Raw genomic sequence first — 13605 nt, forward strand, 5'->3', positions numbered from 1 at the left:
TTTACTGCACCTGCAACACACCATACATAGGAGAAACAGGACGCACAATTCTGATCAGACAAAAAGAACATAAACGACACATCAAATATAATAATTATGGTGAAGCTGGCCTTTCTGATCATGCTCTGAACACCTTATATAGAATTGACTGGAAAAGCACTAGTTGTCTACATCACCAAAACATGGTATGAACGCAAATTTAAGGAAGCTTGTGAGATCATTATCAATACCCCAATCTAAGCAATAATGATGGTCTAAAAATCCCATACATATGGAAGGCATATATTCATCCCATGAATCCTTCCTCTCTAAGAACAACTATAAACAGGACTCTAGAAAATCCAGGATACTAAATCTATAATGACAACTTTAATACTGAAAAATAGGACATGCTGTAATTTTTTTTTTTTAAATCAAAAATAACAATTGTAATAATAGAAATAGGACATCACTGTTACTGGAAGGAAAGCAAGAATATAAGCAAGAATGTTTATTCATGTAATCAACAATTAAATTAGCTTGATGTAATTTTTTTATTTTATTTTTTTTTTATTTATTATTTTTTTTTCACTAGAGGTCATGCCAGTGAGTAACATGTGATCAAATCATTGTGTCTCTAGCTTACGGTTTGAAATGTAATGCAGCTTGTATTGTACATTTATGTATGCTCCAGATGATTGAAACGTCGGGATAATAAAAAGAGTTATTCTAACACGGTTGTAGAATCCTAATTTCAAAAATGAAGGACAGTTAGCAGAAATGGCTAAATTCCAAAATAGAAGCAGAAATAGAGTATAAAAGGAACAGTGCAATTGCAAAACAAAAAGTAAGGAAAAAACATAGAGAAACTTGAAACAGTTTCATCACAGAACTAGAAAAGAATATATTTAAGCCACCAAAAATCTATAAAGTAATAAAATACATGAATAAAGAAATAAAAGAAAAGATAAAAATACAAACAATAGATTTAGAAAAATGGGTGACCTATTTCCAAAATCTCTGGACAGATGAGAACAATGAAATTAAAGTTTTATAAAACAAAGAATGACCTAACAGAAATTATCACAATGTTAGAACTGAAAAATACAATAAAGAAGATGAAAAATAGGAATTATTTATTTATCGTATGGCAATCTGCATACAGTTATAAAAGTGCATGTACATAAATCAATACAAATATGTAAAAGGTAAATGACAAACAATTAAAATAAAACATAGGTAGTTACACTTTGTGGACAAAGCACTTATAAGTTAAGATCAAGTTCTCTAATCCAGTCTATAACAGATGGTGTCGCCTCCAGGAAGTCGCTTCTTGACCTATATATGTGCAAAGACTGCACTCAGTGGAAATATGACGGCTTGATTGGTTCAGGAGTCCACAGTCACACTCCGGTGAGGGAATTTTCCCCCACTTGGAAAATAGGAAAGCACCAGGAGAAGATTCATCTGGGAGGACCTCCAAGATGAGTCTTTGACTCCATGGGGTCTTGGGTAATAATAATAAGACAATATAAATATAGAACTATACAAAAATACAGATGAAAAATTTAATGAAAGACTTCTGAAATTTTTTAATATGGTTTGGATGCCTGGAAAAAAACTCCCTAACTCTTGGAAAAAAGCACTGGTTATCCCAATCTATAAAAAGGGAAATAAAGATGATTACAATAACTATAGTGGAATTAGTCTACTAAATATAAGATATAAAATATATGCAGGAATATTAAAAGAGAAGCTAAATAGTATTGTAGTGGAAAAACTACTAGAAGAACAAAACGGTTTCCAAAAGGCCGATTCTGCATGGATCCAATTTTTACTTTAAAATTATTAATAGAAAAGAGAAGAGCATTTCAAAAAGAAACAAATCTGGCCTTTATTGATTATGAAAAAGCCTTTGACAAAATCAGTAGACAAAAATTGTTTAAAATATTAACCAATTTAAATATACCAAACCAACTTTTGCAATCCATTCAAGAAATATATATACAGGAAATAAAATAGGAGTTAAACTAGAACATATCTCAGAATGGAAAGATATATCAAGAGGAATATGACAAGGATGTAGCCTCTCACCTTTGCTTTTCAATATATATATATAAATCACATATGGGCAGCCCCCGGCCTATTGGCCGGATCCGGCCCTAATCTATTTCAGCAAAGTTTGTCTGATTCATGGTGGGAGAAAACATGGTGTGTGTTCTACTAACTCATATTAAGCTGACGTCATATGACTTGCGCAAAACACACTATGTTTTCTTCGACCAAGGTCTCTTTCTCACTTTGACTAGTGGCATGTGTGAACGTGTTCAGTTCGGTATTTGTGTTGGTGTTGTGCTTTGTTCAGTGCCTGCATTGATGTTATGTTCTGTTCGGTGCCTGCATTGATGTTGTGTTCTGTTCAGTGCCTGCGGTGTAGAAGACAGTTTTGTTTGTCAGTTCTGAATATCGCTTATAAATTTGGGACAATGTCAGGGGTTATTGCAAAAAAAAAGAAAATTAGATGCAGAGAATCATCAATTTCAAGACAACTGGATGGAGGATTATTATTTTATTCTGAATAAAGGTTTGCCTGTATGTTTGCTGTGCAACGAATCTGTATCCGTCAACAAAGAATACAGCTTGAAGAGACATGCGGATAACCCAAAAATTGATGGACAACTATGAAAAGATGAAATACAGAAGTTGAAGAAGAACTTGGATACCCAGCAGCAAATGTTCAACAAGCAAAGAATGCAGCAAATGTTCAACAAGCAAAGAACGCAGCACCACAGCATTGCCAAAGCCAGCTTTGTGGTAAGCGAAAAAATCGCTAAGCATTCTAAGTCATTTGGTGAAGGAGAATTTATCAAAGAATGTCTGCTGGATGTTGTAAGTATAATATGTCCTGAAAAGAAAAAAGACTTCAAGAATATTCGTTTGTCGAGACGTACTGTTGTCCAACGGATAGAATTTATGGCTGATGATATCAAAAAAAAGTTTAAAAGAGAAGATTGCTAGATTGGAAGCATTTTCAATTGCTTTGGATGACAGCACCGATGCCTCCGATACAGCACAACTAGCAATATTTATTCGAGGAGTTGATGTGAATTTCAACATCACAGAAGAATTATTGGCACTTTGGCAGTTAAAAGGAACAACTACCGGTGAAGATATATTTGAAACAGTCAACACAGTCTTCGAGAGATTTGGGCTTAAATGGAGTTCACTATCTGGCATATGCACTGATGGAGCACTTGCAGTGGTTGGTGCACAGGAGGGATTTATTGGAATAGTTCATGAAAGAGCAATAGAACTACAGATCCATCCGGAAAATTTAACAAATTTTCACTGCATTATCCACCAACAAAATCTATGTGCAAAATCGATTGTAGTAGTAGTAGTAGTTGTAGTAGCCAGTATTATCTTTATTAAGTCACGTGCACTTAATCACCACCAATTTAAGGAGTATTTGGCAGACCTATTTTCGGATTATGAAGATGTGTCTTATTATTGTGAAGTGAGGTGGTTGAGTAATGGTAAAAATGTTAAAACGATGTTATGATCTGAGACAAGCCATTGCAGATTTTATGGACATAAAAGGAAACACAATTAACCAAGTAAAAGATGATGAGTGGATGTGTGATTTAGCATTCCTTGTAGATGTCACTGGATACCTAAATGAACTGAATCTTAAATTGCAAAAACAAGGACAATTGGTTCATGAACTGCATGGATATGTCAAAGCTTTTTTGTAATATATATAAACTAAGATTGTTGGAAAGTCAGATAGGAGCTAAAAATTGTTATCATTTTCCTACTCTAGGAACTCATAAAAATATCCCTTATAATTGTTATGGAATGAACTGAAGGCACTAATAGAGCAATTTGATACAAGGTTTGCCGACTTCAAAAACAAAGACTCCACATTCGCTATATTTGCTCATCCGATGGATGCTGATGTAAATAATGTGCCAGAAAACTTACAGATGGAACTTATTGAGCTTCAGGCAGATTTAGTGCTAAAATCACAATTTAACAACATTGCTTTGATGGATTTTTTTTTATAAATTTTATTTGGTGGAAGAAAAATACACAAATTTACGCGCCTTTTCAAGAAAAATCATTTGTCTTTTCGGCAGCACATATATGTGTGAACAGTTTTTTTCGAGGATGAAATACAATAAATCAAAAGTTCGGACAAGAATAACAGACGAAAGCCTCGAAAATTCTATGCGATTATCCTTAAGTAATATTAACGTCAATATTGATAGTCTCGTAGTTGAAGTACAAGGCCAATCTTGACATTAAATTGTTATGTCATTCATTGTATTATAAAATCTATGTAGAGCTTTATACCAAAGCATTATATTATAAATAAATGAAATATGAAGTAGCAACTTGTTTTCATTCATTTAGTATTAATTTATTTTATTTAATAATTTGGTCTGGCCCTTGACTCAGAGACAGAATGATAATTTGGCCCCTGAACTAGGAAAGGTTGCCCATGCCTGATATAAATAAAATTATAACAATTTGGAAACAGTATAACCCATTTGGTATACAAATAACCCCACAAATGAAGATAGATACACTACTATTTGCAGATGATCAAATAGTATCAGCTACATCAGAAGATGATTTACAAAGATTATTAAAATCATTAAATGATATCTCAAAACAATATAATATGACAATATCTAAAGAAAAAACAAAAATAGTGGCATTCAAAGAAGAAAACCCAACAAAAAGTAAAATAGTGATAGATAATAAAATATTAGAACAAGTGAATACTTTCAAATACTTGGGATGTGATTTATTATATGAAGAAGATAAAGATATAGATGCTAAAATATCAAACTTTGTCAAAGGGAATGGCATAATAAATAATATGTTTAAGCCATCCCTAGTAAAAAAACACACTAGAATCAGATTATATAATGTCTTGTCAAAACCAACTCTACTATAAGGAAATGAAACATGGACCATAAAGAGAATAGATGAAAAATGAATTCAAATAGCAGAAATGAAATTTCTCAGAAAAACAGCTGGATATACCAAGTGGGACCATAAAACAAATGAAGAAATTTTACAATCCCTAAATATAAAATCAATTAATTACTACATAAAACAGTATAAACAAAAATGGATAGAACATTTAAATTGAATGGACAACAGCAGACTACTGAAAATATTATACAAACATAAAATGAGTGGAAAAAGAAGAATCGGAAGACCAAAAAAGAGATGGCATGAGACCGGAACAGGTCACCTGGCCTAATCCATGACAGGAAGGAGGAGGAGAATTGCACATTCGCTACCTGGTTGGCCTGTATGCAGGGTGAAAACCCCAATATTAAGTGAGGGAAAAAACCTGCCATCTCTGTATCTGAGCAGCTAATTCACCTTCAAATGAAAAAGACCATATAAAGATTCCTCTCACAATGATGAGAATCGAACTCAGGTTTTCCAACTGGAGAGTACAATATCTCATCATTCTCCCAATTGTGTTATGGAGATGTTTTATGTAATTTACTATATGAAGTAATGCAATTTGTAGTGTTATTATATAAATTGTTTCATCACTAATTTAGAAAGTGTTTACAACAAAAATGAAATATTCAGGATTTAAAAACTATTACAAACCAAATTTATTTCACTAAGAAAAGATGAAAGAATAAATTGTAATCTTACCCTTGTCTTCAATTAGATTACTGGAAAGATCTAAGGTATGGAGAGGTGTATTTGCATTAGATATGAGTGCTAATGAAAGTTTATGAGCAAAATCCCTATAATAAGATTACAGATTTAAAAATATAAATTATTTGAATAATGAGCTTTAAATAATTAATTTTCATATATTTAATACTGTAAAATTTTCAAAACTGTAATGAATAAAAGACACTTCAGTTTCCAGGCAGCTTTTATATATACATTTCAACTTAAGCAGTCATTATTATGCTAAAATAAAATGATGAAGCAAGAATGACAATACAAATTTACTTTAACCAATTTATTTGCAATGAATTTCTATCTCTTTACAGAAATTTTCTTATGTAAAGAACTGCATTTTGTCTGAGAAAATCCTGGAAAAATTATTAAAAAAAAAAAAATCTAGAGATATTAAATCCCACGATATGTTTAGAGGTCTCATTTTCTTGATTTCCTAAATGACAGTGTTTTCTCAATTATCTGACTTTCAATTAACAAACCCTTGATTGGGTCAGTGTGTCAGACTTCTGGTACAGCACCATGTAACTTTCTTTACCTTCAGTTATCCAATCCTTCAATTATCTAATCAACAAATTGCTTTCCTGCTGTGGTCGGGTAATTGAGAAATTATTATATATATACTATGATTTACAATACAAAATGAAGAATTTGTATTGTAAATATAGCTGTAAATAAGTTACAGCAGTAGAATTAACTCATTTACAGCTGACATCCAATGGGTTGCACTACACAAACTTATGGTTAGACTGACCGAAATAAAGTGCACTGCAATTACGCATATCCTATATGTAGGAAGGACGCAAACCAGGAAACCTGACCCAGGTGATAGCAACTTAATGCGGTGGAAAAAATGAAAGAAGAATCAAAATTGTATGTTGAATGTGAACAAACCAGAAATAAAAATATATGCAAAATGAAATGATAATTGCATTGCACTGTAAAGAGATGAACTATAATTAAATCATATTCATTCACTATGTAGAAAGCACACAAAGTAAAATTTAAGGGATTCTTTTTATAAATATTATTTCTGGAAAATTTTCCATGCTACTCCTCTAAATTAATATCAATTTTTATGGCTATTTTGCCTATTTTTCTTTAGGAATACCCCTTAAAAAGGGGTACTCCTAAAGAAAAATAAGAAAAATAGTCATATTTTTTATTATTATTATTACTTTTTTTTTTAATTGGTACTTTTGATTTTTACCAAATAGATAATAAAATTTTATATTATTTCTCATACATTTTTCTTCCCTGAAGTACAAAACATTTGTGTTTTAAAATAAAGTTAAATTTTCAAAACTTTATGAAAGGGCAGAGGTGGGAAATATTGGTCTTTCCCCCATCAGATTTTTTGTAGACCAGACCCTGATCCTTTTCAGTGAAGGACATTTAAGTTTCCCTGAATTAAGACCTTGTAGTTTGGTTTGGGGTTTGAAGATTGTATCTGTGATATTGAATTCTTGAAAAATTCTGGCTACACACACTAAACAGTACATATGTTTTTGGGAGGACACTAAGCCTTAAAATTCTTCATTTGGTCATGGAATGCTGACCAAAGGGTTGATGAGAAGTGATTAAATGACTATGTTATGACAACTGTCAGGGAGCATGAAAAGGAACTGATTCTTTCAGCAGCTCAGATACATTCATGTCAGGGCGAGAAAAAACTTCTTGGACTGATCTCGACCTTGCAGTGAGACAAGATGTTTCCTCTCCTACTTCCTGTTTGCATATCAGCTGAGAGAAGGGATGTGTTTGTTTCAGGTTATATTAGAAAACAATAATTAAGGAGAATCCTACCTAGCTTGGTATATTTAAATTACTAAAAGGAGTAAATATGTGAACGATCATTAATGAGACATAAGCAATGTTAGAACGATTGACAAATATAAGGTAGATAAAAATACATGTGCAAATAGAAGTACTTTCATTAGAAGCAAATGAATTACTAATAATTTTGAGGTGTGATATTATATATATATATATATATGTGTGAGTGTGTGTATGTGTGTGTGCCCAATAAAATGCTGGGGTGGAGCAAATTACATGTGATTCTATAAACTCTAGATAAACATGTTCATTTATAATGGGCATAATTAAAAATTTAAAAGGAGAAGAAAAGAAATTTGTTTGCAAAATATAAATAACTAACCATTAATGTATATACTGTTGTACAATCTATATATTAATGATACTGGGAAGGACAACAGAAGTTGTTCAATTGATGATGCAAAGATAGACAGGGCAATCCGGAATGCTACAAATATATAGCACTTAAAAAATAATAATTTGAACAGACTGGAACTGTAGGTGACTCTAAAAGAAAACAAACTTCGATATGAAATTCCTATATGTAATATTAAAATTACCCATCTACTGTATATGGATGGCTTGAAGTTATATGGAAAATCGACCCAGCAAATAGATTCTTTAACTGAACACAGTTCGTATTTTGAGTCAGGACATCAAAATTAAATTTGGTTTAGATAAAAGCACAATTTCATCTATTAAATGAGGAAAAATTAATGACACTAGCAATTTTAATTTTGATCAAGAAAATATATAAAAGCAATTTCATCTGACGAACACTATAAATACCTAGGAATATAAGAAGCCAGTGATATTCTCCACTCGAAAGTTAAACAACAGGCAGCATCAGGATACATCAAAAGAGTTAGAAATATTCTGAAAACAAAATTAAATGGATTAACAACAATTAGAGCAATGAATTCTTGGGCTATGCCACTAATCAGACACACAGTTGGCATAATAGATTGGACAAAAGAAGACCTGGACAAACTGGACTGCAAAACAAGAAAATTAATGACTATGCATCATGCATTATATCCACGAAGTGATGTTGACCGGTTGTACCTACCAAGGAGGAGAATAGGTGACAGAATCTGTTGTAAGTGAGACAGACTGTAAAAGAAGAAGAAATTAGTTTAAGAAGTTACATCGACAATAGCTCTGAGTCAATGCTTCATTCAATTACACAAGAGGGCCTTCTAAAAGCAACAGGAAACAAATCCGATTGCAAAAAAGAAACAAAATAACCAATAAGTGCGCTGGGAAAATAAACCCTTGCATGGCCAATTTCTTTGAGATGCTGTGGACAAAATTGACGTGTACAAGACATGGCAATGCTATAATATGGATATATTAAAAAAGAAACAGAAGGATTTATTCTAGCAGCCCAAGAACAGGCATTACAAACTAATGCAATGAAAACAAAAATTTTGAACATCAATAATAACAGCAAATGCAGATTATGCAATCAGAAAGATGAGACTGTAAAACATCTAATCAGTGCCTGCAGCAAGATAGCTCAATCTGACTATAAATACCGCCAATGATCAAGTGGACAAAATAATTCATTTTCATGTATGCAAAAAATATGGCTTTACTACTTCTGATTACTGGTGGCAGCAGAAAATGAAGACAATACTGTAAAACAAAACAGCAAAAATTCTCTGGGACTTTAGAATACAAACTGATCGGTATTTGGAACATAATAGGCCTGACATCACAATTATCGAATATCGACAGGTTTGGATTATTGATATCGCAGTACCCAGTGATAACAACAATAACAACAAAGAACTGGAAAAAATTACTAAATATCGAGATCTGGCAATTGAAGTTGGCTAGCTGTGGCTTAAACACACTCAAGTCATCCCAATAGTTATCGGTGCACTTGGTGCAACTTCAAAGAAGCTGTCCAACTATTTACAGCAATTAAACATCAAAGAAATGACCCATACGACCTACAAAAAACAGCATTACTTGGAACAGTCCATATTTTACGAAGTAACCTGACGGACTATTCTTAGATTCTTGGGTAGAATCTGAATTGTTCTGTATCACCAGTCAAATTGTTGTTTAAATGATATCTTGTTTTGACTGTGTATCAATTATGTGAATAAAATAAAAACAATAATAATAATGGCTGTCAATTCAATTAACAAGTGTAAAGTTATAAACTTTGGTGTGATGAGATTTTCCAATGGCATATTAGTGGGATTATGTTACAAGAAACTGATGGGGCTAAGGATCTTAAAGTTATAGTGAACAAGAATTTGAACTTCAAAGGTTACATAGCAAAAATTGTAAATACAACTCAGAAGATAATTGTGATGCTTAAACAAACATTGACATGTAAGGATAAGGAAGTCAGTTTTGCTTCTTTACAAAGTCTTGATGCAACTGTACCTTGAATACTGTGCACAGATTGGGTCTTCTGGCTTTGGAGAGGATAAAGAAGCTGTAGAAAGGGTACAAAGTAGAGTTACAAAGATTATATTGGGATTATGAAATGTAGATTCTGGAGACTGACTAAGAACATGTGATCTGCAGACACTGATAAACAGGAGAAAGAGGGGTAATATGATATAGTTCTATAAACTTCTGAATGGGTGTTATAGTATATCATCCAAAGAAATTTTTCATTATTATTATTATGTGACGCCTCCAGGAAGTCCAAAGACTCATCAAGGGAGGGCATCTACTCTACAACTCTCTGCTTCCACTAACTACACCAAAGCCATCTACCACCCATCACCACCACCACTAGCATTTCCACAGACAATTTATATGGAAGGTGAGGAGAGAACACGGGGGGAGCTTCCATACAAGTTAAGTTTATGCATCGTTAAGAAAAGGCTAGAGCTAGATTTTTATCACATAGAGAAGTTTTCAGCTGTTGAAGTGGTTAGTGCATCTAGTTTGAATGAGGACATACCATGCTAGGCCTCCTAGAATATACGGTTTACCTAAACTTCACAAGAATAACGTTCCACTCAGAACCGTCGTGGATTCTATTAACAGCCAGACTTACAAGTTATTAAGATTTTTATCTAACCTTCTCCATCCTCACATAGGCCATTCAGCCTCATCAATTAAAAATTCCACAGAGTTTCACGCAAAAATAAAAGGCATTCAACTGTTGGAAACTGACATGCTAATTAGCTTCGACATTGTCTCCCTCTTCACTAATATTCCACATAAGGAAACGGTAGACTTGTTAACTCAAAAATTTCCATCTGATATTGTTGAATTATTCAAATCTGTTATTAAGTCTGGTTACTTCACTTGGAAAGAAAAAAATTACAAGCAAGAGGAAGGAACAGCAATGGGGTCTCCCTTATTACCAAACTTAGCAAACCTGTTTCTAGAATATCTTGAAGAAAAAATGTTCACGTTTAAACCCAAACCAAAAATCTGGTATATCAATGACGTCATTGGTGTCTGGGGGTCATTCTGAACAAAAACTACACCTGTTTCTAGATAAAATAAACCTTCTTCATCCTCGCATCAAATTTACACTAGAAAAAGAATATCCACAGGGTGTCTCCTTTCTGGATTTACACATCCAAAGAAAAGAAGATGGTTCCATCTCCACTTCTGTCTATCGCAAGCCAACATTTTCAGGTCACTACATTTACAATTCTTCTATTCATCATCCATCTCAAAAATTTGGTATCATTAAATCATTAGTAACCAGAGCACATAGATTCTGCTCCTCTGAAGAATCTCTAAACCAAGAATTGTAAATAATCAAAACTACAGCCATATTAAATGTATACAATCTTAAAACAACTCAAAAAATCATCAGTCACTTCACCACACATCAACCTAGACAAGAACAAGCCCATAGGATTCCCATATCTAATGTCAAAGGCATCTCTGAACTTCTTTTTAGTAATTTTCTGTCCACTGCTGGACGAAGGTCTCCTGCAGTTCTTTCCACCTTTCCCTGTTCTTGGCAATGGTTGACCAATTTTCCCAAACAAAATTTGATAATTCATCACTCCACCTTCTTTTAGGACGTCCTCAGCCTCGTTTCCCTTCTTTTGGAATCCAGTTCGTTAGTATGGTGGTCCATCGCTCATCTTCTCTTCTAGATAGATGTCCGGCCCATTTCCATTTTAGTCGCTCATGGTGAAGAATGATATCAGTGATGCAAGTTTGGTTTCTTATCCAGGTGTTTCATTTCTTATCTTTTAATGTGATGCCCAGCATCAACCTCTCCATTTTTCTTTGAGTTGTTGTTAGTTTATTTGCCAGCTTTTGTTAACGACCAAGTTTCACAACCATATGAGATGACTGGAAGTATACACTGGTTAAATGTCTTCCTTTTTAAACAGAGTGGGACATCACTGTTTTGAAAAATGCTTTTCAATTTTCTGAATGTACTCCAGGCAAGTTGAACTCTCCTATTTGTTTCCTTTTGGAGTCCATAGTTTAGATCAATGAGATGACCTAAGTATGTATATGAAGAGACTCTTTCCAAGAAATTGTTTTCTATTATTATGTTTTTTAGTGTTACAAAATGATTAAACATGATTTTAGTTTTTTCTCTGTTTATTTTTAGACTGACTTTTCGGCTTTCATGATATAGTGTAAAAACTCAATGCAGCTTAAAAATATCAAAGCGCTTTACATTGATTTTTTACATAGGTCAAGTCCCATGAGAACTGTAAATAACCTTGTTTGTTTCTATGTATATTTTGCAAAATATTAATGTAGTTAACCCAGTGGGAAGTGAATGTATTTACTGTTTTAACATCAAAAACAAAGGCAATCCTTTCTCATCAGAGAACTTTGTATATAGTTATGTGTAAGAGAGCAGAAAAAGTTGTTTACTAGTTTTGTATATAAGAGTTGCTTACAAGCTCTGCACTAACACATTTAAAGTTAGTATCCAAGAGTGCCGCTAGGTTTAGAGAAGTTTCTGGCCTGAAAGGAGAAGCAAAGTATCAAAGAGGTCTACTAGTTTTAGAGACAAGTTTTCGCGCATGGCAAAATATGATCAAAAGATTGCATGGAGGAGAACAAAGAGCGGGTTACACTAAAGCGAAGATGAAAGAGTCATGCTGAAATTCTTCGGGATTACTACCCTTAGTGCAAGGCCCAAGATCACAAAATAAAAGGAGACTGAGCGGAGCATAAGGGGCTTCCAGACGTAAAGAGAGAGAGTCATCAGAAGTCAGAACTAGAGGCAGTTGGAACCAGAGTGGAAGCAAGCTGAGACTATATGCGGAGTCCGAATCAGAGCAGTGGCAGTAAAGAAGGAAAGGCAAGGCCCCACTTACAAAGAGGAGAGTCGAGATCCAAGTGCCTAAAGAGCAAAGGTGAAGCACTGTTACCGAGAAGAGCCAGAGCCAGTTGGCGGCAGTTGCAGTCATCGGCGATTAGTAGCAGAAGTGGCGGCAATTGGAAGCAGAAGTTCCCAAAGTAAGGATCCAGAGGAGAATTTGCCGTATGCTAAAACTTCTTGTATATGTGCTATTTGAGTACCGCAGGTTGCAGTCAAAAAGCTCACTAATATCCCAAAGTGATACCGCTGTAGCAAGACACTCCTGAAGGAAGCCTAAAACTCGAGATGAAAGAAAAGCCATAAAGACTTTAGTAAAAGACTCTTGATTGAATGTGTGATACAGAGCCTCTGCAAGTTATATCGTTTTGTATATTTTCTCTTATAATGTAGGAGATATATTGTATATGAACTGTTAAGAATTAGTTTTTGGGAAGTGTCCATAAGAGAGTCAATTGGCATGTTAGAAGTTGATACAAGATCTGTAAAAATAACTTAACAGAGAGTTAGCTAACCTCTTTGCGAGTAAACTAGAAGTTTAATAAGTTGAATTTGTAAGCAGAGAGTAAATAAGTTTTTGAGTTAAAGAAATTATTTAGTGTTGAAGTGAAAGGGTTTTAATCGCATGCTAAAGATTTTATAGATGGGTAGAGAAAGCAATCTCCCTGTCTCCTGTCTTGATTCATGTATATTTCAATTTAATCTAAATAAATATGTTTTATTTATTTGTTAAAAAAGTGCTGCCTGATTCTTTATTTTTCAACTGCACTGTTCATAAATAAAATCGGACTTGTGAG

At 33.5% G+C, this 13605-nt stretch overlaps 1 protein-coding gene across 2 annotated transcripts in view; it reads right to left on the reverse strand.

The window, feature by feature from the left end:
- LRR (capping protein regulator and myosin 1 linker 1 leucine rich repeat protein) overlaps window positions 1–13605 on the reverse strand; it is a 917109-nt gene that overhangs the window by 695788 nt on the left and 207716 nt on the right. For both annotated transcript variants that reach the window (XM_090401192.1, XM_090401191.1), the window contains exon 10: window positions 5671–5765. In XM_090401192.1, coding sequence (XP_090257318.1) covers window positions 5671–5765 — 95 coding nt within the window. The remainder of the gene's footprint in view (window positions 1–5670; window positions 5766–13605) is intronic.

The sequence above is a fragment of the Typopeltis vanoorti genome, chromosome 12 (assembly GCF_054136105.1).
Source record: "Typopeltis vanoorti isolate ZY-2024b chromosome 12, IOZ_Tvanoo_1.0, whole genome shotgun sequence".
Lineage (NCBI taxonomy): Eukaryota > Metazoa > Arthropoda > Arachnida > Uropygi > Thelyphonidae > Typopeltis > Typopeltis vanoorti.